General features: G+C 36.2%; 1 protein-coding gene across 4 annotated transcripts; it reads left to right on the top strand.

Moving 5' to 3' along the window:
• The first annotated feature begins 89 nt into the window (after window positions 1–89).
• Window positions 90–24,743, top strand: LOC114520561 (collagen alpha-2(I) chain-like). Of its 4 annotated transcripts, XM_028540862.1 has the most exons (72): window positions 90–220; window positions 4,267–4,890; window positions 5,079–5,207; window positions 5,383–5,511; window positions 6,073–6,198; window positions 6,847–6,860; window positions 7,035–7,076; window positions 7,760–7,813; window positions 8,289–8,378; window positions 8,502–8,594; window positions 8,690–8,737; window positions 9,846–9,899; window positions 10,009–10,062; window positions 10,158–10,211; window positions 10,353–10,406; window positions 10,728–10,781; window positions 11,144–11,188; window positions 11,383–11,481; window positions 11,724–11,921; window positions 12,052–12,105; window positions 12,277–12,321; window positions 12,440–12,493; window positions 12,581–12,634; window positions 12,713–12,766; window positions 12,989–13,042; window positions 13,244–13,297; window positions 13,505–13,549; window positions 13,678–13,731; window positions 13,954–13,998; window positions 14,293–14,346; window positions 14,511–14,564; window positions 14,697–14,750; window positions 14,839–14,892; window positions 14,964–15,017; window positions 15,289–15,333; window positions 15,742–15,786; window positions 15,903–15,956; window positions 16,148–16,201; window positions 16,408–16,461; window positions 16,660–16,713; window positions 16,916–16,969; window positions 17,100–17,153; window positions 17,247–17,300; window positions 17,409–17,462; window positions 17,657–17,710; window positions 17,802–17,855; window positions 18,100–18,153; window positions 18,287–18,340; window positions 18,427–18,480; window positions 18,571–18,624; window positions 18,747–18,800; window positions 18,952–19,005; window positions 19,206–19,259; window positions 19,441–19,494; window positions 19,732–19,785; window positions 19,920–20,027; window positions 20,543–20,596; window positions 20,691–20,744; window positions 20,964–21,017; window positions 21,176–21,229; window positions 21,327–21,380; window positions 21,617–21,652; window positions 21,757–21,774; window positions 22,133–22,150; window positions 22,302–22,343; window positions 22,470–22,556; window positions 23,056–23,112; window positions 23,182–23,311; window positions 23,411–23,514; window positions 23,677–23,751; window positions 23,983–24,201; window positions 24,496–24,743. In XM_028540862.1, exons 1-72 carry the CDS (start codon window positions 163–165, stop codon window positions 24,640–24,642), a joined length of 5,229 nt encoding a protein of 1,742 aa, XP_028396663.1. In that variant the 5' UTR covers window positions 90–162; the 3' UTR covers window positions 24,643–24,743. The 4 variants fall into 4 exon arrangements, with proteins under 4 accessions (XP_028396663.1, XP_028396672.1, XP_028396680.1 ...); XM_028540871.1 differs by lacking the exon at window positions 5,079–5,207; XM_028540879.1 differs by lacking the exon at window positions 5,383–5,511.
• Window positions 24,744–25,319: the final 576 nt, after the last annotated feature.

Here is a 25,319-nt window from a genome sequence, read left to right as displayed (position 1 = left end):
AATTTATTGAAGATCAGATCACGCAAATTCGTGGTAGCGTGTTCACGATCGGAATCTAGTGTCCTTTCAAACTGTGGATTGTGTAACGTGTTTATTGTTAGCCACTGCTTGCATTGTTCAACGTTAGAGAAAACTCTCTGGTGTCAGTGAGCTGGTAAAATCATGAAGTTGGAACTTCTTCTATTGCTGGTTTCGTTTAGTTTTATCAATGCCCAAGAAGGTAGGTTTTGTCATTTTGTTTATAATCTCGCAAAAAAATCATAGAGTGCCAGTCGAATATTATTATTTTCAATCATGATATACAATGGACATATTGTAATATCTTTATGTTCGTTTATTTTTCGCGATATTGTGCACCCTTTGAAAAATCTAAATTATAATAAACTAAGACATGAGCTTATGTTTAGTCAATAGTCAACTTTCTGGCGAATTTTATTTTCTTGCATAAACAACTAAATAGACATAACTAATAATCCACTAGATGTATAGAAGATACCCTGAGGTTTGTGGTATCAAATATACGGTCAAAGACTATCGCATAACACAAACGTGTCTCTTAGATCGCCCGTAACTTACGAACAAAATATCTACCGCTTGAGCGCGTTTTCAGTTTGTGAAAATTACCAGTAAAACGATATTTAGAAGTTTGTATAATATCTTCATATTGATGTGTTTGTAAAATTCACGTATTTTCTTCGATTTGGGATTTGATAATACAAAGCAGCTCTATGAGATCTTTCATCAGATCGTCATTTTCTTCTGAAGTGATTGTTCACGAATGCATGATGGGGGTGAAATATGAAGCAGGGTGTCTGAAATATAGGCGTGCAGTTCAGCTACGATGAAATCGCAACAAATAATATGTGATCAAGTTTTTGTTGGAATTTCAATACGGCTGAACCCACGGGTGTTTAAAAAGATATATACATCTTAATTTTGGTTATGGAAAGACGGTATCGTAAATAAAAGGCAGGTATATGCAGGTTGTCCACGAACATCCCCCCCCCTGAGCGAGTCAAACGAGTAATATTGAATTGTCCTTGTCACGCTTCATTACCGCAACGCATTTTGGAACATCGAACTTACTGTCCAAAAGTGCGCTAAACTTATGATATGTGACAAAAACAATGAATTATATTGACTTTGGATTTCAAAGACTATCCGTTTTTAGTATAGCTTGTATAAACTGCAAATGTGGAGCTTCATTTCAAAATAATGTTTACACTAAATTTCATGAAAGATATTTAATTTCTCGGTATAGCCTGCATAACCATAATAAGTTTGATTTATGAATTATCATGCATGTATTCTTTGCATTCATATACTGTCTCCATTATGAACAAGCAATCAAACAAACCTAAGCCAAGATACTTCAAGATACTATTAATTGAGGAGAGATTCATATTCTAGTCCTGAAAGTGTCTCTGTACATGACCAAAGCGCCATGAAATATTCGTTTTTCTTTTACCTTCCATCAACTAAAATCTTGACTTACGTCATAGTCATAACCTTTAATTTTTTAGTCAAAACAGGTAACAAAAATATTTAAAATCGAAGTTTTTGTTGGTTATATCAATAATAAAAACTGGTCTTGCATCAGTTGCATGCATGCGTGTCTTAATGAAAACGGCGCCGTGTTTAATATGTTCTTTTAAAAGCCTGGTTTTCATCTGTCATAACTAAAATTCATGCGCAACGTCCATTGTTGTTGATATTTACACTCTTTGTATGACAACAACCAATCTCTGTCTCACAATAGTGATGCAAAAAAAATGTATATGTGTGAAAACTAGGCTTTAGTATATGGCTTTCGTCTTTACACGAAGACATCGCCCCATTGAGATGCAGATCAACAATAATTGACTATGCATGCTTATAGAAATGATATTTTATCAAGTGTAACTATACCAGTGATTATAATTGTGATGGTTTTGAAAAATTCGGTCTGGTGGAGAGATAATATTGTTGCGCAAGTTGTTGTCTAGCAGAAGCCGTCCAAACCAAAACCAATTTTTTATGGCCTGATAAGATTGCAATCTTTGTTGGTTGTATGAAATTCTCATTTTACGCGTGTATCTAAAAAATGATGCGAATATACAGTTATATCGATAACACTATTTATCTTTTGTCGTGTTTATGTAATATGATCAAACCACCGGCGTACTTTGTCTAATGCGGCAATGCCACAGAGGAGATCTACTGGATCTTTTCTCTTCCCTTGCGTAAAGAAGACTTGTGTCATGATTAATCACCAGCTTCACTTTTAACAGAAGTAAGAGGAGAGAATATTATGAGGTTACGCAGTAACCAAGGTTAATATCATAGGAACTGCGCGCAAGAAATGCAAGAGAACGAGTATAAAGGGAAAACCACTGAAAGAAGCCATTAGCGTACCACTTACTAGATTGCACCAGTAAGAGAAGTAGTCTTCAATATTTAAGACGAATTTATTCTACGCGTAGACAAAAAATCAAACAAGATGGAATGTTTTCAGTGGCGTAAGCTGCTGCATGGCATTGACGAAATTGGCATCCTGACGTATACGCAAGCATCCCTGGGCAGGGGCAAGACTAGCGCGATAATAATTGCAAACATACATATGAACAAAATTCAAAAGAAATCCGTCAGGCAGAACGAGTATATGAGTACTCAACCCAACACCCCCACCTCACCCCCCACCTAATTATGGCAACTAGTTTCGCCCCTGTGCCTTAGTTCTTGAAGTTTAAACGAATCCAGGACAAAATTTAATACAAGTATACTTTCTGTTAAGAGTTGAGCAAGTGAAATGCGATAAATATAATATAGATTCTAGGATTTGCTGCCATTCTGTTTCCTAAAATTACCACTTCGGAGGGTTCACTTTTGGCCTTTGGTTTATTCATATTTGTAGTAGGACTTTCTCTATTTAATCGCGCTCTCTCATTCAAAAATGCTGACTTTTTTTCAATAATACACCTAACCTGGAAAGCAAAAAGGTTTAACTTCTCAATGATCTCGGCATTGGCAATAATCTCATTCAATCCGTGATTCAATAAACTCTTTACCTGGTATAAGATAAACAAATACTACATCAGAAATCTCTGCTGTAATAAAACTTACGATGTTTAAACTGCTGTAGTTAACACATATTACATCACGACTTATGACACATATCACACCACGAGCTATAAACAAATGTACTGCACCGAGTGAGACTTCTGGTTAAAGTCCCAGTCGGTAAGAAAATTTTCTTGATTTGGAGTTGTTCTTTAAGAGTCTGAATGATGAGGATCTCTGTATCTTATTTCACGGTTGAAATTTTTGGCTTGTATATGTTGGCATTGCATGATGTATATATATACTGTTTGCAAGCGATACAGTTTTTACTCTTTTGACGGTTATATTTGCTCGGATAGTGAAGTTGCTTATTTTAGGATTCAGGCCAGTTTTTCACGATCCAAAAGATGATATATTCTGTTGATCTGGCATTTCAAGTACGAGCTCGTTGAACCTGTTTGTATTCAGTATTATACCGTGTTTAATATCGCAGAATATGGAATGAACTATACGAACTTTGTCTGTAGACTCTGTACAACGCCAGATGTTGTAAAATTTTTAAAGGTCTTTTTAAACTTGCTGCATATTGTCGATTGTGTATTGCTGTAGCCTGTAGGCTTTCTTCTGGCAGATGTAATGAAGGGAGGTCGTTTGTATATATACCGAGGCTGCATGCATGCTTATGTGAAATTCAGTTCAATGTGAAATTGATTTTAGTTCATGAGATGGCACTTGTATTAACTTGCATTGCATCGTGTGTTTTTTTAACATTCAAATCCGATTTAGAATAATTGCTTGACAAGGCAGGCACTATAATAATACAGTAACAACCAGTATTTCCGTAGTCTTTTCGGTGCAGAATAAACCGCTTTTGGTTGTTGGAGACAAGAGTTATCGGCTGTTTTCAATAATGTTCTTTCTGGATATTTAATTAATCCTTTCGATGTTGTTGCTCCGATTGTTGTTGCTTTTTCTGCGCATTTTAACGGTGTTTTGGTTTTGTTGCATGTTGTTTTCGGTTGATAACTGGTATTATTCACAATTGGAATGTATAATCATTAAGAAAAATATGCATGCTCGGTGCTTTGATTAAAATGCCTCTTTCATTTTTGTTTCTTTGGGCGATGTTACGTTGAGTTGAAACAAGAAATGGTAGACGTCGCTGAGAATTGGAGGTGACCTTTAAATTTTAGTAAAATTCTTTAATAATAGTCAGTTTCATTTTAGATACATGGAAATGTGAAGAGAAAAGTGATATAACTTTTGTATTGGACAGATCAGGGAGCATTAATCCTGGTGATTATCTACAAATGCAAAAATTTTTGAAAGTTGTTTCTAACAAACTACAAATCGGTGTAAGGAATGACGCGGGTCAGGTAATAGGTCAAGGAGGTATGGTTACCTTCAGTGAAACGGCTGAAGTTGAGATTCTTTTAAGTTCCAGCGCAGCACGTGGAGCATTTGATAGAGCGGTTGACGCACTGGAAGGTCCTTTACCAGGAGGTCGTACAAACACACATTTAGGCCTAGATTTAGCGGACAAAACTGTGGTTCAACAATCGAACGGATATCGAGGAGATGACGATGAAGTAAATCATATACTAATGGTGATAACAGACGGAGAACAAACAAAAGGAAGGGGTTACGTTGCCGTTAAAGAGGCTATTAAACCTTTCTTTGACAGGAATATGGAAGTATTTGCGGTCGGTGTAGGATTGGATAAAGATGAGGCTAAACAGGAAATCTATGATATGGTTAGGCCGGAAAAGCGAAGTACAAATGCAATCTTCCCCACCAGTTATACTGACTTAATAAATCAAGTGAATGATATCGTCCGGAGATTTTGCCCAGGTATATATTGTGATCTCAAATACAGAGATACTCTCCAAATAAACGATGTAAAAATAACTAAAAATAAAGAAATTAACATGAAATAAACATTTCGGGGAAATGTTTTCTAATTTGATATTCAAGATAATATCACCACTCACTAAGTCACAGTCCAGAACCTAAGACATTTTTCATATGCATTTTGGTAGTCCCTCCAATCTGTGGCACTGATAAAGATGACTGTCATCCAACACTAGCAACTTGCACTGACACTGATCCCGGAGTATATGAGTGTAACTGCATCGACGGATATGTTGGAGATGGAAAGACTTGTGCTTGTACGTGGTTCATGTCTTCAGTTGCCATGTCAGCGATGATAATCATCATTTCTGGTCACAATCTGTTATCCATATCCATATTCTTACATGCATGTACAGTTGCTAGGATAAATACTGTAATTTCCTGTAATTGAAAGATCAGAACCTAAAACATTTTTCATATGCATTTTGGTAGTCCCTCCAATCTGTGGCACTGATAAAGATGACTGTCATCCGACACTAGCAACTTGCACTGACACTGATCCCGGAGTATATGAGTGTAACTGCATCGACGGATATGTTGGAGATGGAAAGACTTGTGCTTGTACGTGGTTCATGTCTTCAGTTGCCATGTCAACCAGCTACAATAATTTGTTCAATTTCTCTCATCATAAATCTTATTCGATGATAATCATCATTTCTGGTCAAAATCTGTTATCCATATCCATATTCTTACATGCATGAACAGTTGCTAGGATAAATACTGTAATTTCCTGTAATTGAAAGATCAAACAAAAAGTCGACAGTAAATAATTTTTTTTCTAGCACTTCCCGGCGCTTTCATATAACAGTTTTGAATTCAGACATCACGATTCAGTATCAAATCTGTTAAGTGCACAAACCACACAAAGCAGAGGGAATGTTTACTAGCAATGCTGGTAATATGTTTTCTGGCTTTTTTTTTGGTGTAATCCATACTCTGATCATCGAGAAAATTGCTAAAAAAAAATATAAAATCGCTTCGCTTAAGAGAAAGCGCATTTAGCCTAAAAGAGAATATTCAAACTGAGCGTGATTTAAAGACCAGAGCCAGCGAGCGAGTGAGAAACTTTCAGAAAAGCCCCGAAAAGTATTGAGCCAATTAAATGTATTCCCTTCTTTTTAGTGGAACGCATATGTGGTACGGAACTCGATGACTGTGACCCTGACGCCACGTGCAGAGACACAGCACCAGGAAAATATACTTGTACATGTAACGAGGGGTTTACTGGTGACGGAAAATCCTGTGATGGTAACTAAAATATTTCGAAAAGTTTTTTAGTAAGCCGTCTACTTGAAATTGAAGCAGATGAGCTAGTTTTAGTTTTACACAGCCACTAAATGAACTACGTCACAGCTTTATTGTTCTCACTTTGGAAGCGTCTTACATGAAATGGAATAATGGATTTTTCGTTTACTCTCACAAGCCACTTGCAAAGAAGCAAAACCGTTCTTTATAAGAATTCTCTACGACATATGCACGAGAAAGATTGATTTTGAACAATTTATGTATAAACAAGTCCAGAAACAAGTCCCGTTATGCATTTATTGATCAAAGTATACTCATTAGTAAAGGGTATTTTCTCATGCATGTGCTGAAGAAAGTCAGAAAGAGTAAAACTGATGATGAAAGAAAATGAAAATGCATCCATGCTCTGAATTGAAAACAGTAAAGTTTGTGAGGTATTTAGTGGAAACAGTTTGAGTATAACGAACCAAAATGAAAAGTTGATGAGATCATTGTGATGGGATAATTTCTACGATTCCAAGAAATAACTATAATTATAAATTATACTTAACCTTTCAATTACACTCCCGTATGTTATGTATGAGAATACTTGATGAAGTTTCAATCACATGATATGCTTTTTTACTGACGAACGTTACATTTTTATTTCAGCAATTATAAACATTGTAAGTACACCTGTTTTGAAATATTGTATTTCTCCTGTGCTCTTTCAATGGAATAAGTAATTAGTCAAACATTTCCTGTAATAGTACATAATATAATACAGTGCATATGTGATTATGTGTGATACAAACGCCTACTATATATGCATGGTAAATCTTTGTTCACTTATTTTGTAGCTTAAAGGCCCGAAAGGTAACCGGGGTGAGAGAGGAGAAACGGTATGGTGGCATAACTCTAAATAATGACTATACTGGGTGTCCTAAAAAATGAAGTACTCCCGTTTGATTCAAAATAGCTTCTTATCGATTAAAGTTATCGAAACAATGAAAAACTTTTATTAGTTAGAGGAAAGACTAACTTAGACTTTGATGTTATAGTTGTATTGTTGAGGATAATTCATGGAGGTATTACTTTTCAAATTCTGTGCTTATTCGCTGCTATGCTGCGGCAATTTTGCATAATTTAAAAAAAATCTATAAATAGTCGATTAACTTTGAAAACTTATATCTCAGTGATTTTTCAGGTAAATGTAATTGTATCGTACCAAAAATCTTAATTCACACTCCCTCTACCTAATGAACTTTTTTGTAAAAATTTCAGTGTAATGGCTTCACTGGTTTAACAGTTATTATCAATCAAACCGGAGTACTTTTTTGGGACACCCGGCTGATTCCGGCATATATAGAAAATTTACTTGTAAATTAAAGTTTCGTCTTCATGTGGCTGCTAAGGTAAAATTAGTGTATCTTTTTCTAAATCTCTGCCTCCGTCGAAAAAGCTTCTTGCGCCCCTGACGGCTGACGACACACAGATAACAAATCATACGTCCTTAATTAACTCCGTGTCAGGGTGAATTTGTTATCAAACAATCCTTCACTTATATATCTTTATCTATTCACAGGGTGAACCTGGGGCAGATGGACGTGATGGTGCTGGCGGAAGCGGTGGACCAACGGTAGAGTATAATCTGGACCACTACAGACTGTGCTTGTCAACTTTTGAGCAATTTTTGAAGTTTGAGCAACTGTTTCAAGCAACCTGGAGCAACTATTTTGAGAAACAGGAAGCAACTTTTACATGATACTTACTATACAATTACTTCCGTGTTTCAATGGTTTCCGTGTTTGCCGATGGCCTGATCCAACGGCCTGATCGACCAATCAGAACACGCGTTATATACATGTTATTTTATAATGCTAATTCCCCACAAATTATTAAATAAAATCTCGACCATAAAAATATTTATTAATTTACTTGCACAATCTGTAGAGGCCTCGTATAATCAAACCCTTGGAGTTGTCATATTTGTATTTATACTATGCTTGTAAACAAATTATTATATAATTATCACACCACGACGTTCGACGTCACTCCAATCAGCAGCCAACTAAATCCAATGTTTTCAAATTCCAACTTTTCCCTTTTTCCAGGGTCGTCGTGGTCGAAAAGGTATGGACGGAAGAGAAGGTAACCCAGGACCTTATGGTGAAAGTGGTCCCGCAGGACAACCTGGAGGCTTGGTATATTATTTATGTTAAAACTATCAGACAACTATTGCATGCTTTGGAGTCATTTTCATTGGTATTGGTCTTATGTTTTTAATTCTTTAGCTTTACCTTTATTTTATTATTTCGTTTTTTCAGGTACTTTCATTTGCAGCTGGTTATCTTGATCGAGGGCGAAGCCCAGATGAGGCACCGAAAGGACCAGTAGAACGAGTTGTAATTAACCTGGGTGTAAGCTAAACTTGTTTTATTTTTTTTAACGTTTTCTCATTTCTGCATGTTCTGCCCATTAATCTTCTCTTTGTATGTTGTATATTTTTAAATAGGATAGGCAAGTTGGTCCTCGTGGGCCAAGAGGAAGAACAGGCCCCCAGGTGAGTTCTTTGTATCTCTGTTAATCGTTGAATGCCTCACTTGGCAAACCTGAGCGTGGGGCTGACAAGACAAAAACTTCAGCTAGTTTTCCACTAGCGATATTTTTCAAGTTGCAAGAAAAATTGTACCGTATAACAGGACCTTTAGACTATTAATGTAAGATTATGTCAGCCAATTTGCGCTACTAGTTTTTAATAGCTGGGGAAAAGTACTGTCAATACACTTTTTCGGCTATGACCTTGGAACTTAGAAGCAAACATAATTCTTCCATTTTTCGCCTCTCACACAGTAGCGTAGCCAGCCTGACGATTTGTCCCGCTATGCTAATATTTTGGTGTTCATTGACTTTAAAAACAATAAATTTCTAAAGAAATGAATAATTATAATAACTCGAAATTTACATAGCGGGACAAAATCGTCAGGCTGGCTACGCCACTGCTCTCACAAAAAGTCTTCCAGAAAATTAAATTTAAATAAAACTTATAGGGTGCCACCTTAAATAAACAGTTTGCATCAAGGTAACGCGGGCTCGTTTTCAAAATGGAGGCTTTCAATAATGTGATAATGGTGCTTAAACTTTTCACACAATTTCGTCCAATTTTTATGAGAATGTTCCACTTTTTTATCTGTTGAGTGTCTCTGCTTTTATTGTGCATCAATACGGACTTTCTATGTCATGAAATAATATGATTTTCCTGTCCAAAATTTGAAATCCAGAGGCTGAGTTTGTGAGACTGATAGAGGCGGTTTACTATGAAGTTCTCATCACGTTCAACCTAATTAGGCTTAGGGGCTTGATATTATATTTTTAATGTCGTAATATGAAAGAAGATATGTGAAGGAAAAAAAAGCAAGAAAAGCATGCTTTACTACGTTTAAGCCTTACAAGATCCTCACATAAATGATATAAAATGACACATTGACCTTGCTGTTCGCTGGTTTTAGTATTTAGAACTTAAAGGACATTTTTGCTCACATATTTACTTGGTGCCATGAGGATGTGTAAAATAGGGTTTCGTGAATCATGTAAAAAACTTATTGAATATTGTGATATATTTACGTTTTTTCGATAGCGCCATTATCAGTTTGCATTAATTTTCAATCCAGGGGGCGATTGGTTCACCTGGTTCCCAAGGATCTCAAGGAGCTCGAGCTGCAAGGGTGGGTTTAACGCTTATTTTTATACCAATTTGAATACGAATAATGGTATTATTAATAATATACGCACATGCCATTTGGCTACTCACAATACATTTAAAAATGTGTGTAGGGTCCTCATGGTCCAATGGGGAAACCTGGAGCTCCTGGTCCTGATGGAAAAGAGGTACTTTTTAAATGTATCAACCAGAACTGTTTCCCATGTATTAAATCGAATACTGAGAAACATTGTTAATATTTACGGGTATGTGCTCCTCTTAGGGCAATTCTGGTTCAAATGGTCATCGTGGACGTCCAGGTGCCCGTGGAGATGCGGTAATATATTATAATGTCACGTTTCGCGTCAAGTACAGAGCATTAGAATAGGCTTATAGGGTGTCTGTCATCAGTTTATACTGTACCGCAATAACGTTACAGTTTTAACGTTAGTAAACATGACAATTCTTAAAAAAATAGGGCGAACGTGGTGAACGAGGTGAGACGGGGAAACGTGGTTTCTTCGGACGCACGGTATGTTCAAATATACATATATGTATGCATTCAGCATCCTTTTGAACAATCACTTTCTACTTATTATTTCTGTCGTTTTGTAATAAGAATGCATAGATGGGAATTCATGTTTTCAATCAAGTCACAGAAGCTAAAAAATACTCGAGATGGATCCTCATACCACTTTCCAACCCCCAATACGTGTGTTTAAATTACCACTTTCCACTGAGGACCCTTCTGTCAATACCCCCACGAACGATTTCTTTAGAATAGGAACTCATTAGAGCTACCTGTAGTGACCTAATGACCGAGTGATTTGACCTATAATGTTTCGCGTTTCAGGGATACTCCGGTGACGTTGGAAGAATGGGTGTATCTGGGCTCACAGGTGAAAAGGTACCAAATCATACCTAATTTTTATACCTTGATTGCAGAAAGTTAACTTAAAATACTTTTGCTTATGTTGAACAGTCTCTAGAACAGACGTATATAGGGCATTGTATAAAGATACTTTAGATGCGGATACTATGGATGCGGCTCAGAACAACATAAGTGTGACTTAGGTTCGACTGTTCTTTGTATTCGTGTAACAAAAACCGAGATACATCCAGAATTTTGTATCATAATTCTATAGTTAGTTATAAGCAATGAAAATATGTTTATGTATTTAAAGCAAAATATGAATTTTTGGATGTATTTATATATATCTTCGCTTATTATTATGTTTTACTTCGATTATTATTTTATTATTTTCTAAGGGTGCAACTGGATCCGTTGGAAAACGTGGTTTAAGCGGAAGAAAGGTAACGTTTTTCACTTACCTTGGTTTGTTTTGCTGTAACCATTTTGTAATAATCTGAACATCGAAAACTAGTTTAAATTTAAATATATAAAGTCTATTAATATCTGAGATCGTTGTATATTGTTGAAACAGATTGTCTAAATTAGGACGTAAAATGCGAAGTATAATGTTAGTTGTATCTTTATTTTTCTAAAGGGTAGTATTGGTAGACAAGGAACGTCAGGTTTATCAGGAGAAAGAGGTAGAATTGGATTAACGGGCGGACGAGGAGATCAAGGATCAACTGGATCTAAGGTAAAAACGATCTCCTCAGTAATAAACTATAACAATACAATTTTGATTCCCGACAATTTTAATTTCTAGTCCCAGTAGCCTTCACCAAAATATTTAGCCAATTTCTGTCGCGTATAGAATCATATATTTTGCATGTGAAGTTTTTTGGTGATTAAATTTTGATCTTGCTAAGGTACAATCAAGAAGGTATTAGAGGGTCACTCATTTAATAATTCAGTAAAAAACATTCAAATCTGTTCTAGGGTTTAATTGGCTCACCTGGAAAGGATGGTCATCCAGGATTTATTGGACCAAAGGGCTATGTTGGTGCTCGAGGTAGTATTGGAGACACAGGATTAACCGGAGAAACTGGTGACCAGGGTGAACAAGGACCACAGGGAGAATCTGGGCAGAATGGTCGTGATGGAGAAGCGGGTTCTCCCGGAAAGAAAGGAGAGCTGGTAACAACTATTAATTTGTTCATGCAATGATTTACATCGTTAGTATTTTAGATCGAAGATGGAATAGAGTAAAATAGTTTTGATATTGCATAATAGTATTGTATTGAAAGAAGCTTGTAAACATTGTCAGGGTGATCCTGGAAGTTTTGGTACTATTGGAGGAGTTGCAACACAAGGTGAAGATGTAAGTTAAAATGAAATATTTGTAACTCCAGCATCAGTCCAATGGACAGAGACTCAAAGTTATAAAAAAGGTTTCATAAATGGTAATTCCTAACAAGCGCCTTAGGAGGTGGGGACAAAAGGGATGGAATTAAAATTTATTTTGATGACATTTCTAATATTTCTATTCTAGGGATCACCTGGTATACCTGGTATTCCTGGAGCTCCTGGGCCTAAGGTAAACTTTATAATCTGACTAGCCTCAGTACGCAGCGTCATTATGAGATTAAGAGAGAGAAATTAAAAGGAATTTTCATTCTTCAACTTAAAATTAACGCTTGTTCATATATGATTAGGGAGAACCTGGTGAACCTGGTGATAAAGGAGAGGTTGGCGATCAAGGGCCTGTCGTAAGTTATTTAATATCGATGTTTACTGGCGTGGAATGTGAACCATTCGATTTATATTTACACTGAACTTTACCCACTTCTTTGTAGGGCGATCCTGGTGTAAATGGACTTCCAGGTGAAGAGGGAAATGAAGGTTCACGAGTGAGTTTATTACACACTTCGTAAAGCGCGTGGATGTCACATAACGTTTTCTAATTTTAAACTATTTTTAACATGTAGGGCAAGCAAGGCGCTCCCGGGGTCCAAGGTTCAGTTGGAAGAAATGGTGTGAAGGTATATTTTAAGTTACGTTAAATTCTTTGAGGAAATGAACCTTGTGTCTTTTTTTCATTATACTATACGACAGTCTTGCGAGGTTAACATTTTGCGTTCTTGGGGAAGGGTGACTACGCCCCTCCGCTGGTTCTTCTCAGCCCCGGACCAATTACTTTTTTAGACACACCGTGTATTAATGTCAAAATATTCTTCATTAAAATAAAGTAATATTATTTCTAGGGTCCTGCTGGTGAGCGAGGAAGTTCTGGGCCGGACGGAGATTCTGGTAATGAGGTAATAAAAAAAACTTAACAGAAATAAGTTGTTTTAACCTCTCATAACTTTACTAAGTAATAGAAATGACAATGTTCACGAAACACAAACAAATTTAATATTCAATAGTTTATTGTATCATAGCCAAAGAAAAAGATGCAAGTATATAATATATCTACATTTATAATTTATAATTTATATTTATAATTTTCGTTTCTGTAGGGTGAAGAAGGAAGCAGAGGAGCTCCTGGACAGGACGGGGAACCTGGAAGAGTTGTAAGTCTTCCTCATTGTGACTCTGACAAAGCGATCACATTCTTTCTGATCAATTTTCGTCGTAATAGTTGATGTAAGAGCAGGGTAAACTAATTGAAATAGAACTTTGCGACAAGATAAAGGGTAGGAAGATTGTAGGACAGGGTGTTGCACATGTAGGACAGGGTGTTGTAGGTTATTTCGTGAGAGACGCATCTTTTTTCTTAGGGAGAGGATGGCTATCGTGGAGAAAGCGGAAAACGAGGAGAGCCAGTACGTCAACAAACAACTTTTTTATTTCACATTCTGTGTACACACGTGTCACTTGAGTTCATAGAGGTTCTGGAATCAAGAATGCCTAAAATACATGTATAACGACGTAATTCTCGAACTTGTCCTAGGGTGCCGCTGGCCGTCAAGGAGCAACAGGTCCTGATGGGGTTCCAGGCCAAACTGTAAGTAGACAAGAGACTATAAGAAATTGTAAGAGAAATTTGCAGGTTATCTAAGACGATCTTCCCTATCATTGACAATATAGTAAGACAGATCACAGATCTTCGTTTCTATATACAATTTTTAAATGTGATGTTATTAATGCCTCTTTTAGTTAAAATCTTTTCTGCATATGAAGGTTAAATTGAGTACTCTGCTTTCTGTTACTTTAATTATATTTCTAGGGTGAAACTGGCGATGAAGGATTCCAAGGCGTTCGCGGTGATATGGTACGTTTCTAGTATTTTACCACGTACACTCGCACAGTTCCACTAAATTGTTTTTTATTAACTTTGCCAATTGAAAGAAGATACACAAATACATAACTAAAAAAACTACATAGACAAACAACGGACAGACAAACTTAACAGTTACAAAAAGAGAAAAGATGGCAGGGTTGTCGCAACTGGAAAACCCAATTACTGCGGCCGCGGTTGTTGCTGTCATCGAAAAAATCTCAATAAAACTGATATAAACTGTCACCTTGTAGAAACAATAATAACTAGGGATATTTTCTTGTTCAGGGTGAACAAGGTCTTTCTGGGGTTCAAGGACAATACGGCGCCAGAGGAAAAGACGTAATGAAACAATTTCAATATAATAACACTGAATATTCGTACCTCGTTCTCTATGAAACGGTGCTGTCTGCAACTCTTTACGTTTTTGAGAAGAAAGAAATAATTATTGAGTACAATACAAAAATAGGTCAACTTTATATGAGATAATTAAACGCTTAATTCAGGGTGAAGATGGAGCGGAAGGTGAAGCTGGGGAGCAAGGAGAACAAGGAGCCGCTGTGAGTTGATGGATTACATTTGTTGAAATATTTTATGAATTGAATTTTTTTGTGTAACAGAAATACGCTTCAACTTATACGCTTAAATTTTGCTGTTACGCTGTCGTTTGTTCATGTCCAACTTCCACGTAGGGAGGTCCTGGACGTGATGGCGAGGATGGCAATGAAGGAAACACTGGAGTAGAGGTAAGATTATTATCATCTTTAATTAAAACATTTTTAACAACATACACTGTATTGCTATCGTTCATGGATTGGATTTCTACGTGATTAGGGTGAACAAGGTGAACGAGGAGTACAAGGTGATGATGGAGTTTCTGGTCAAGACGTAAGTTTTTATTGTATAACAAGTAACATAATAAACCCACGGGACCTAAGTATATATCACTGTCATTTTAGGGTGAAGATGGTGCTCGGGGAGATCCAGGAAGAGATGGTGGAGATGGAGATAAGGTAATCGGGAGTCCCCCAACGGCACTAACACAATCTTTTAGTCTAACGCCTTATCTGTGGCCAACTCAAGTATATTCCATTTAGTCAATACAACTAAGATTGTAAAACCTATAATTAATGTACAATAGCGCGCTATAAAGTTAGGCCTCCATTTTTTCATGCACTTTCCATGTGTAATAGCATCCAAAAAAATGTAATTTTTTATGTTTGAATAAGCGTAATCTAAGTCTCGTGTAGAATATTTTGAGAATTTAAGCTTTCGTTGATGCAGGGAATGGTTGGTGATGTTGGTGCGGAAGGGAGTGTTGGTGAAACGGTATGAAAATTTCACTATCTACATTTACGTATTTAATTTGAACAACGGGTAACAAATCTGACTCTTATACTACAAGGAAAGTATATTTGCACATTCCACAAAATGAAATCAAAATGATATGATGCTAATGATAGAATATTTCTTTGTGTGGATGTGCAGTCAACAATGACTGATTTAAATACAGAAATAAGACAAATTTACATCCGGACTTTCTTATCGGTGAAATGACTTGTTCACCACAATTACGTCTAAATGATAACTATAGGCTCTAGGATTAATCTGTATCCGTACGCATGATTATTCTCAATTAATATGGATTCATCAAAGTTGAAAAATTCTGGCAATTACCTAAACTTGAAATAATTTCTGCACAGTACAACGAAGAGAAGTAACTGATATATCTTTTAGGGACCCAAAGGAGAAGTTGGTTCTCCCGGACCTGATGGAGAGAAGGTAATTCAGTTGAAATTTTTATCATACCAAAACTAATATATGTATTGTTAGACAACAACATAGAAAGCACTCAAGTATATACGCCATACTATAACTAAAATTCCTAATTGTTTTAGGGACAAAAAGGAATGAAGGGAAGTGCTGGTGATTCAGGAGCTGATGGAGCACCGGTAAGTCAATTAATCACAAGTACCCATGATTGATAACTACCAACAACTATTAACTACCAACAACTATTAACCACCAGCAACTATTAACCACCAACAACTATTAACTACCAACAACTATTAACCACCAACAACTATGGGTACATATAGGGATGATAATAAATTTGATTCCTCGCTATTTTTAATTTCAACAGGGAATGGCTGGTCCTGCGGGTGCAGATGGGGATTCCGGGGATGCTGGATCGCAAGTACGCTTTTTCTACTTGGAACAGCTCTATCGCTGTGGTGTCGAACAAGAATACTTTATAACATAATAATTAGATGATAGATAGAATCCAGGGAATGCACATAAATAATACACTGGACAAATTCATATGAAAAAATGACGCTTTGTAGCTACTGCTCTTCTCTTTTTCCATACAACAAAGGTAAATGAGTTTACTCTATTTTTCAGGGAAGTCAGGGTGATCAGGGAAGACCTGGCCAGCCTGGAGCAAATGGAAAAACGGTGAGTATTAAAAATAAATCTTACGTATGACCATACGTAGAAATAATATCCTTGAAAATTTCAGGTAGGAAAAAAATTGTCTAACTAGTAACCCGATTACACTAGTAATGATTCACACGATATGATGCCGGGCTTTTAGTTTGCCTGCATATCAGTTGTTTAGGTAAGTTCTGTGACCTATATCTTGTCTATTTGCAGGGAAACCGTGGTGCCAAGGGTGAAAATGGAAGGTCTGGCAAAAATGGAAGAAATGTGAGGATACCAATACTATTTTTATTTGGTGCATGAATATTTACATATAGAAACCCTGATCTAGTTGAAAATGATCATTTGAAATTATGTGAATACTGTAGTAATTAAACCCACAGCAGACAGTGAGAAATTCATGGTCGTTTCTTTGCCTACCAAATTTATCTTTCGTTCATACTCGCCAACTTGTTCTATGTGTATATAGGGACAGCAAGGGGCAGCTGGGGATCCTGGGGCAGCTGGACCAAACGGAAAACGTGTAAGTACATGTAGAGACTACTTGAAACTTCTAATAACAATTTCCATGAGTTATTATTTTGTTATTTTCGAAAACGTTTATAAAGCTAATGAAGAAATTTAACCGCAAATGATTATGTATTTATTTGAAGGGTGCTCAAGGTGATCAAGGGCCTGTTGGAGCACGTGGAAAAACTGGAGCGGCCGTCAGTATTTTTACTACACAACAATGAACTAATGAACCAAAAATGTTGACATTTATCCAATATTGTTGACAACTCTGATCTCTTTTTCTTTAGGGCCCAGATGGGCAAGCTGGACCAGCTGGTCAAGCCGGAGCTGTGGGTAGACGCGTAAGTTTCCAGTTCAGAGATTTTTTGCAAGATTACATCTCTCATTGTCTCGTTGTACATTGATCTGAAAAACGCAAATAACGATTGAAATAACTGTTGCAATTACAGGGTATGCAAGGTAATGCTGGTGATGTTGGAGAACCTGGAGAACAAGGACCTTCGGTAAATCATTTAGTTAATTATCATACTCGTTGATTTCAATTCTATCAACGTGAAAAAAATTAGACTCTTTTAATTGTTTACCAAGTTACGACAAACTGTCAACCAGTTAGGAAGCAAAGAAATATATCAATAAAAGACTGGCTTTCTTCACGCACCCTCGCGCGTGCTTATTTCACTAAATTATTATTATTTAGGGTGCAGTTGGATCCTCTGGAGCTGTAGGAGCAGCTGGTGAAAGAGGAAAAAAGGTTGTTGATTTGCACAACATTAACACAGAAATAGACGAGAAAAGGATATAAAGATGTTTGAAGAGAAATAGTGATTTATTTCTTTTAACAGGGTCAAGCAGGATCCGCTGGAGAAAAGGGTGCCCGAGGAGATGTCGGAAACATGGTATGACGCATACTGTTTCATTGCCATATTTCAATGTTTCTTTTTCCATTCATACAGAATGGTGTTCATATCTCCGATATGAGCGATTGCCGGGTGCTTTTGGTTTTTAAGTAGTTAAGGGAGTGGGCTATCTAACTATTGAATATGCCAGTTTAACCGAAAGCCCTGCTTTTTATGTTTTTTCTCACTCAGGTCGTCTCATATCGTAATGCAATGTTTTGTTTCTGTTCCATTCTTTCTCTAGGGAGATGTTGGTCCGCAAGGCGACGTAGGACCAGTCGGTGCGGATGGCGCAAAGGTAATATTATGATAAGCTAATAAGTTAATTCCGGCTCGGTTTAAAGTAAAAAGTTTAGATATTTGTGATTAATGTTGGTTAATAAATGTCAGTTAGTGGAGCCAGTATGCCTAACAGGATTTTTATTATTTAGGGGGGTCAGGGTAAAACTGGAGATACTGGAGCAGCAGGAGCTGATGGTGATAAGGTATTGTAACTTATGGAATAATCAAAATATATTGCGTCACAGCGGTCATGAAATATATCATTAATTTTTTATTTCTTAAATTGCAGGGAATGAAAGGAGATAAAGGTTTCGACGGTGATATTGGCGAGAAAGGCCCTCAAGTAATTTTTTGGCCTATTTATTGATTTATACACAGATTTTTGTTTCTAATATTTTCTTTTTATCGAGTAACAAATTTCTATTGTGTTCAGGGTCTACCTGGATTACCTGGCGTAGGAGGTCCGGGAGGTGATTTGGGAGCTGCTGTAAGTATTATTACACCTGCCTGATTGATTTTCAAAAACTAAAATAAATATTCTTTAACTATATAGCTACGTTTGGAATTTTGTCTAATTCCGATATTATACCTAACTTTCTTAAAACCTAGGGTCCGCCTGGTTTTGCCGGTGAAACAGGGGCAGACGGAGGAAGAGGCGAACCGGTATGATGGATTGATGGTCCCAATTTTTGTATAGAAAATTATTCAACTTTATTTATTTATTTATTTATTTATTTCACATTTGAGACGAAAAAAATGTCTGTGATTTCCTAAAAATCTCATCCGTGTTGATAATCGTTGATCTATATTTCAGGGAGATGCAGGTGAGGTTGGAGCTCAAGGTCCCCCTGGACCCCCAGGAGAACAGGCTAGTTTTTCTTAAAAGAATGTTTTTATTTGCTATTCACCAGTTCTATTCGACTGAGTTAGCTTAACGTTTGAAGAATGAAGGCGAATGCGAATGATTGCTATTCTTTCGCTGTCGTAACCTTCGAAGCAATATTTCGTTGAAAAACTAAATCAACAACAAATTAAAACATTGCTCAATATTACATGGGTCATTTGTAGGGTGCGAAAGGCGAAGACGGTTCGGATGGTAAAGATGGTGCAAGTGGCGAACAGGTACTCCTTTTAATTTATATGTACTTGGTCAAGAGGTGCACAGGTACTCCTTTTAATATATATACGGGGTATATAATTTTAGTACAACTATATTTTAAAATGTGATTTTTCGATGCAATTAGGCCTTAGCTAATAAACTATCCATTTTATAATGCAATTGTTCATTGATGTTTACTGATAGGGTCCTGCTGGTGGCAAAGGATACGCTGGATCACCGGGTGGTTACGGAAAAAGGGTAAGAATTAATTCGAATATTATTAGAAGAATATAGTTGATAGTCAGACGGCTTCTATTGCTATTAATCATATTATTACTTTTCATTTTAACACCTTTTGAAACATATAGAGTACAAACAAATGGCTCTTGGAGCTATCTAGGAGTGATTCTCATGCAAATGTTAGAACATATAGACCAATATACGCAGCATATTTTCATGTCTAATAAATACTGATCCATATATGATTTCTTTTAGGGTGTAACTGGAGTTACAGGCAGGAAAGGTGACCTTGGTGCTGCAGGAGAGAGGGTAAAATAGCTTTATAAAGTCGCAAAATCAAACGTTCGTTTATGGTTTAAGCTTTGAAGCAATAAACTAATACTTTCACACAATCTAAATTTCACCTTTTGTCATTAAATTTCTTTGTATATTTCTGTCTGTAGGGTTTAACGGGCGACGTTGGAGTACAAGGAGTGACCGGAAACCCTGGTGTTGCTGGACCACGTGGAGCAAAAGGTCTCGAAGGAGCGAAAGGAGAACTAGGAATTGAGGTATTTAATTGAAGTTATTTTGCTAGGAGTTTAACACCGAGAATTTTGGGTCCCGGAAACGAAATTTTCATTAGGGACAACCCAGCAAAAAACACGTCACAACTAGTTCATGGTGTTTTGCTCAAGTGAATTAAATGCCATAACTGAAACATAGTTGGCTTTCGTGAAATATTTTTGAGGGATAAAGCTTTGGTTGATATTTTTCACAATAAATAAACACCGCATTACTTCAATTATAAAAGCTCAAAACTTTGAGATCAAATCATTCTGTCTCAAGTGTAGAAACTATATCATCGTTACAACGAGATTAAAATGTAGGCTTAATTTATAAACTTGGCTATCTAGAATCGTAGCTAAAGCCAGCTTCCACTATTTAGTATTTTCACATCCCGTTTCTTTTTTCCAATCATGCATTGCTAAACCATAGCTTTGGTACTTGGAAGTGGTATATTATTCTAATTTGGGTAATTCTGCAGGTGACATTTCTCAGATTTTAATCGTCCATTCTTTTTTAGGGTGCAGTTGGTTCTGTCGGTGAAGCAGGTGTAGATGGAGCGACAGGACTCAAAGTAAGTAATTCTAAACAAAAAATTCATGTCATGTGGTTTCCTAATATCTTTTAGGGGACATTGAATATTTTAAAAATCTTTTCTTGAAAAACAGGGAATGAAAGGAGTACAGGGAGAAAGAGGTGCCCGAGGAACATCTGGTGAAAAGGTGATAATAAAAACAAATTTATATTACATTTTAATCAAAAACATATGGGTGATCACTGAATAAATCATATGGGAATTTCAGTGACCCTCAATTGATTAATATATGTTTTAAATTGATTTCGAATATATTCCACTTTCTTTTGCAATAAGTATTTACGTTTTTCAGTATTAATATCGATTTCTATGCCATTCTGAAGACAATCTTTTTCTCCTTCATTAGGGAAGCAAAGGAGAAATGGGTGGCATTGGGGCAGGTGGTGGTTCCGGTTCACTGGTGAGTCTTTAGATAACATCTCTTTGATAATGGTGGATTTGTGGTTTCAAATTAATCTTTGCAGATAAAGCTGATATTCACGATTAGAAAATGTTTTAAACAAGAAGCGGTTTATCGACAGATATATTTAATGTTATTTAATCTTCACTTAATTTTAGGGAGCAAAAGGTGAACCTGGTGGAGCCGGATTACCTGGCTTGAAAGGACCTCAAGTAAGTGATATGGTTATTCATTGCAGCATGTGCGCACTGACTTATGGGGCTTTATTTTAGACTAGTTATATCAACTAATAATGTTAACATCTTTCAGGGTGATCCTGGTAAACTTGGTGATTCTGGAGGTATAGGAGGAATAGGAAAACAGGTATTGCACATATTAAATACTGATTAACGTGGACGAATTTTTAACATCAAGTCCCAGTTTATTATATTGGATTTAGTCAAACTAATTTAAAAGTCAACAGAAATCATTCCTGCCAATTTGAGTAGCAAACATTCTTCTGGCTCTATCACGTTTTTCCACAAATTGCGTGTTTTAAATCTTCTCGTTTCATACACAGTGTCAGTGTGGTAATGAATATAATATATTTATTGTTGTAGGGAAGTGATGGCAATCGAGGAGCGGGCGGTCCAATAGTATGTATTCGAGTAGTAGTTTGATTTATTTCTCAGAATTAGAACTTGCAATGATCATCGTCTCATTCGTCTGATTTTCAACTTTTTTCTTGACACTTTTATAGGGTGATCGTGGTCCAAAGGTGAGTGTGAAACTAAAAACTTTTATTGTATTCCAAAGATTTACCTTCAAAAACCACTTATATTTATTATGACCGTAAATTTTGCATACTGAGTACTAAATTAGAAAGATAAAACAAATCCTCCTTCATATTTCTTTTCCGAGCCTGGTTGTATCAAGCCCGTTTAGCTTAAACGGTGGATAAAGTCAAAATAAAAAAAAACACTCTTAGATAGAATGAGTACAACCGGCCCCCGGTTGATTGGTTTTATGAAGTGATAATGAGCTTTCATTCAACTGCGTAAGTCATGCAGAATACACCAGCGTTTGTATCAAACTATATCTGTCGATGTAATTTATATATCCTATCATTTTTTCAGGGACCAAGTGGAGGTGCTGTAAGTGTTTTTTTCAATAACTTTATATTTTGTTGTACATCTATGAGACTTAAACCGTGGAAAATTTAACTGATTTCATTTCTCTATCATTTCTCTATAATTTTATCACAATTTTTGCGTCCTGTATTTTAATCCGGTTTTTTAAATTTAGGGACCACCTGGTCCACCTGGACCACCAGGAACATCTGCTCAAGTAAGTTCAGTAGTTATCTAAACAACATTATGTCCGTTATTAGTAGCTTCTTTAATTGTAGCAAGACTCAGTATTGTATAATTTAAAAATGTGAAATAATCGCTTTTGTTTTTTTCTATTTCTTAGTCTGGTGTAGCAGGGGCTGGTCAATTCGCGGAGACGTTTGCTTCTAAAGGACCTGAACGCCAACCTGACTATTACCGCACCCGAATGGTAAGATAAAAATGCAGTTTTTAGGGTAATATAATTTGTCTTGTAGCATGTTTACCACAGGCTGTCTTCAAAAGTGCAGTGGGGCTCGTTTTTTTAGCTGGTCATGTATTTTACATTATTTTTTGTGGCCCCTGTAATTACATTTCCGGATTACTAAATACCATTCTCTTTTAAAAAAGGCTTTGTGGTTGACAAGCGTCTTGCATTAAAAATAAGTGGTTAGTTAGCTAGGGAACTGACCATTGACTTACTGCTGGAATAATTTAGTGTAATGTTCAAGATCGGTAAATGAGAGATCAAGAAAAATCAGTTAACATTTTAATCAGACAATCAAAACTAAGAAGTAGATTCATCGATTTTGTAATAGTGTAATATAATAATGTTTTGTAATATGGTAGTACAATAATGTTTTGTAATATGGTAATATAATAATGTTTTGTAATATGGTAATATAATCATGTTTTGTAATATGATAATAACTCATTGCTTCCACTTGTAGGAGGAATTACTTCATCAAGTTGAAGAAAATACAATTTCTGTTGACAATAGTTTAAAGGTAAGTAGTATATATACTTCGCGTTCTCATGTGGTATATATGATCTAAGTGACAGTTGTTTATCCACAGGTGGAACCTCTTCGTTCTATAACATCGGCACTAAGAGATATTGATCTTCTGAAACATCCTGATGGAAGCAAAAAACATCCTGCGTCGACGTGCCGAGATCTCCACATGTCTCACCCAACATTAGAAAATGGTAAAGTACTGTACATGCCCGCAATGCCCGCAGATTTTTCTATAATCGATGGGCTGTATAGTTATATTGGGATTGTGCTCATTATCATTTTCTTTTTAGGCAATTATTGGATTGATCCAAATGGCGGAGTTCCCAACGATGCCGTATTAGCGCATTGTCAATTCGAGAGCCTATCAACTTGTGTATTACCCAACAATCTCGAGGTGTTTAGTGTTTTCACTAAAATACGTTGCAACCGAATAGATAACTGAGTGTGATAATTAACTATAAAAATATTCTATGTTCGCTAAATATTAGAGGATTTTGAACGTGTATCAAACTTAAAATGCAATCTCTCTGGACTGAATTCATTTTTCAATGTATAGGTTGAGAAGAAGAGCTGGTACTTCGGCAAAGATCGTTATCTCTGGTTCTCAGAAGAACTAAAAAAAACGAAAAAGGTGTGACACATGTGTTCATTCACACATGTACCTTTTCAACCTTTTCATTGCTAGCCTTCCTATCTTTAAAAAACAAACGCCAATGACAATTTTTAACTGATTTTTATGCTATTAACTTTTCGAATGGACATAGCTCTCACATGGAGTAATTTGTTTAGAATTCACTCAATTCATTCACTCAATTATTAGGCTTCTATACTATTATTTGCGTAACTGATAATCCTTTATTAGATACAATACATTGCGGATGGAAATCAAATTCGTTTCCTGCAAATGTTCTCAGCCAAAGGATGGCAGAACATTACTTACCATTGTCGTGACTCAGCCGCCTGGAGTGATGAAAATAATAGCAAAACCAAATCAATCAAATTACGTGGAGATAACGGAATGGAATATCATGCCTTAAGTGCCAAGAAATTCAGACCAGTTGTTGTCAAAGATGAATGTAATGTGAGTATACAGCCACTGACATTTACATCCAGTTTTGTCAAAAAGCGTCACTGAAAAAGATCAGTGATAGTCTTTGAAAATGACAGTCACTGATCACTGACTCAAGACATCACTTGTCACAGTTTATCACAAAATTCTTTGTTATCTTTTTATTTCACTCACTTTGTTATCATTTTATTTCACATTTGCCTGTCACTAGAGGAAATTCTGCTAAATTGAGAGGGAAGATATACTGTAGCCTTCACGCCACTGACAGGAAATGACTGTATTCACACAATTTTTGTTTCCTTTTAGAAAAAAGACGGTCAATGGCACGAAACAACAATTCAAGTATACACAACTAATACAGCACGATTACCTATTCGCGACGTTGCTGTTTTTGATGTTGGCGGTAAAAACGAAGAATTTGGAATTGAATTTAGCGCAGTTTGCTTCTCTTGAAGTTAGCGCTATAGATATGGACTATTATACCTTGGTACAGTATAGAGAATTTCAATTTACGATTCTAGAACATCATAAGTAATAAATGACTTCATCCATTACTGCCGATTGATTGTAGTTTTATGCCAGTTAGTGCCTGATTCAGAACGTTTTGTCGTATATAGGTATAAGGTTACCATTTTGAACACTCAAATTTGAATAAATATTATATATTGTGTTTTTTTAACACGTTAATTTACAACAAGAAGTTCAATGAAGTATGCAAGCTAACTCCACTTATATAAAATGCGGAAATATTTCATACTTCACGACGGAAATATCAGTAGGGCCCTCAAGATGAAGTAAATCGAAAACTTTCAATTTTGCACTGTAATTACAAATGTGCTAATCTGTATCTATAGATTCCTTTTGTTACTCAGTAGGAGAATCCACTTATAACTGTGTGACATTCATTTATAATAACATTTATGACACCTTTAAGTACATTTATGATTCAGACGGTCCTTAGGGCACAAGTTAGTCGTTTATTACCAGGATTATAGATACATATGTACATGCATATGTCACACACACGTGTTATATATTGAGAGCCATATAAGAATTTTTACTACGGCGTCCCAGCCATAGAAATCCGAAGATGCAAAGCACTGGGTAGATTAAACCATAATTCTCGCCCG

Source organism: Dendronephthya gigantea, unplaced genomic scaffold (genome assembly GCF_004324835.1).
Source record: "Dendronephthya gigantea isolate DGI-Jeju-01 unplaced genomic scaffold, DenGig_1.0 000000F, whole genome shotgun sequence".
NCBI classification, from domain to species: domain Eukaryota; kingdom Metazoa; phylum Cnidaria; class Anthozoa; order Malacalcyonacea; family Nephtheidae; genus Dendronephthya; species Dendronephthya gigantea.
This window is presented reverse-complemented; position numbering and strand designations above follow the sequence as displayed.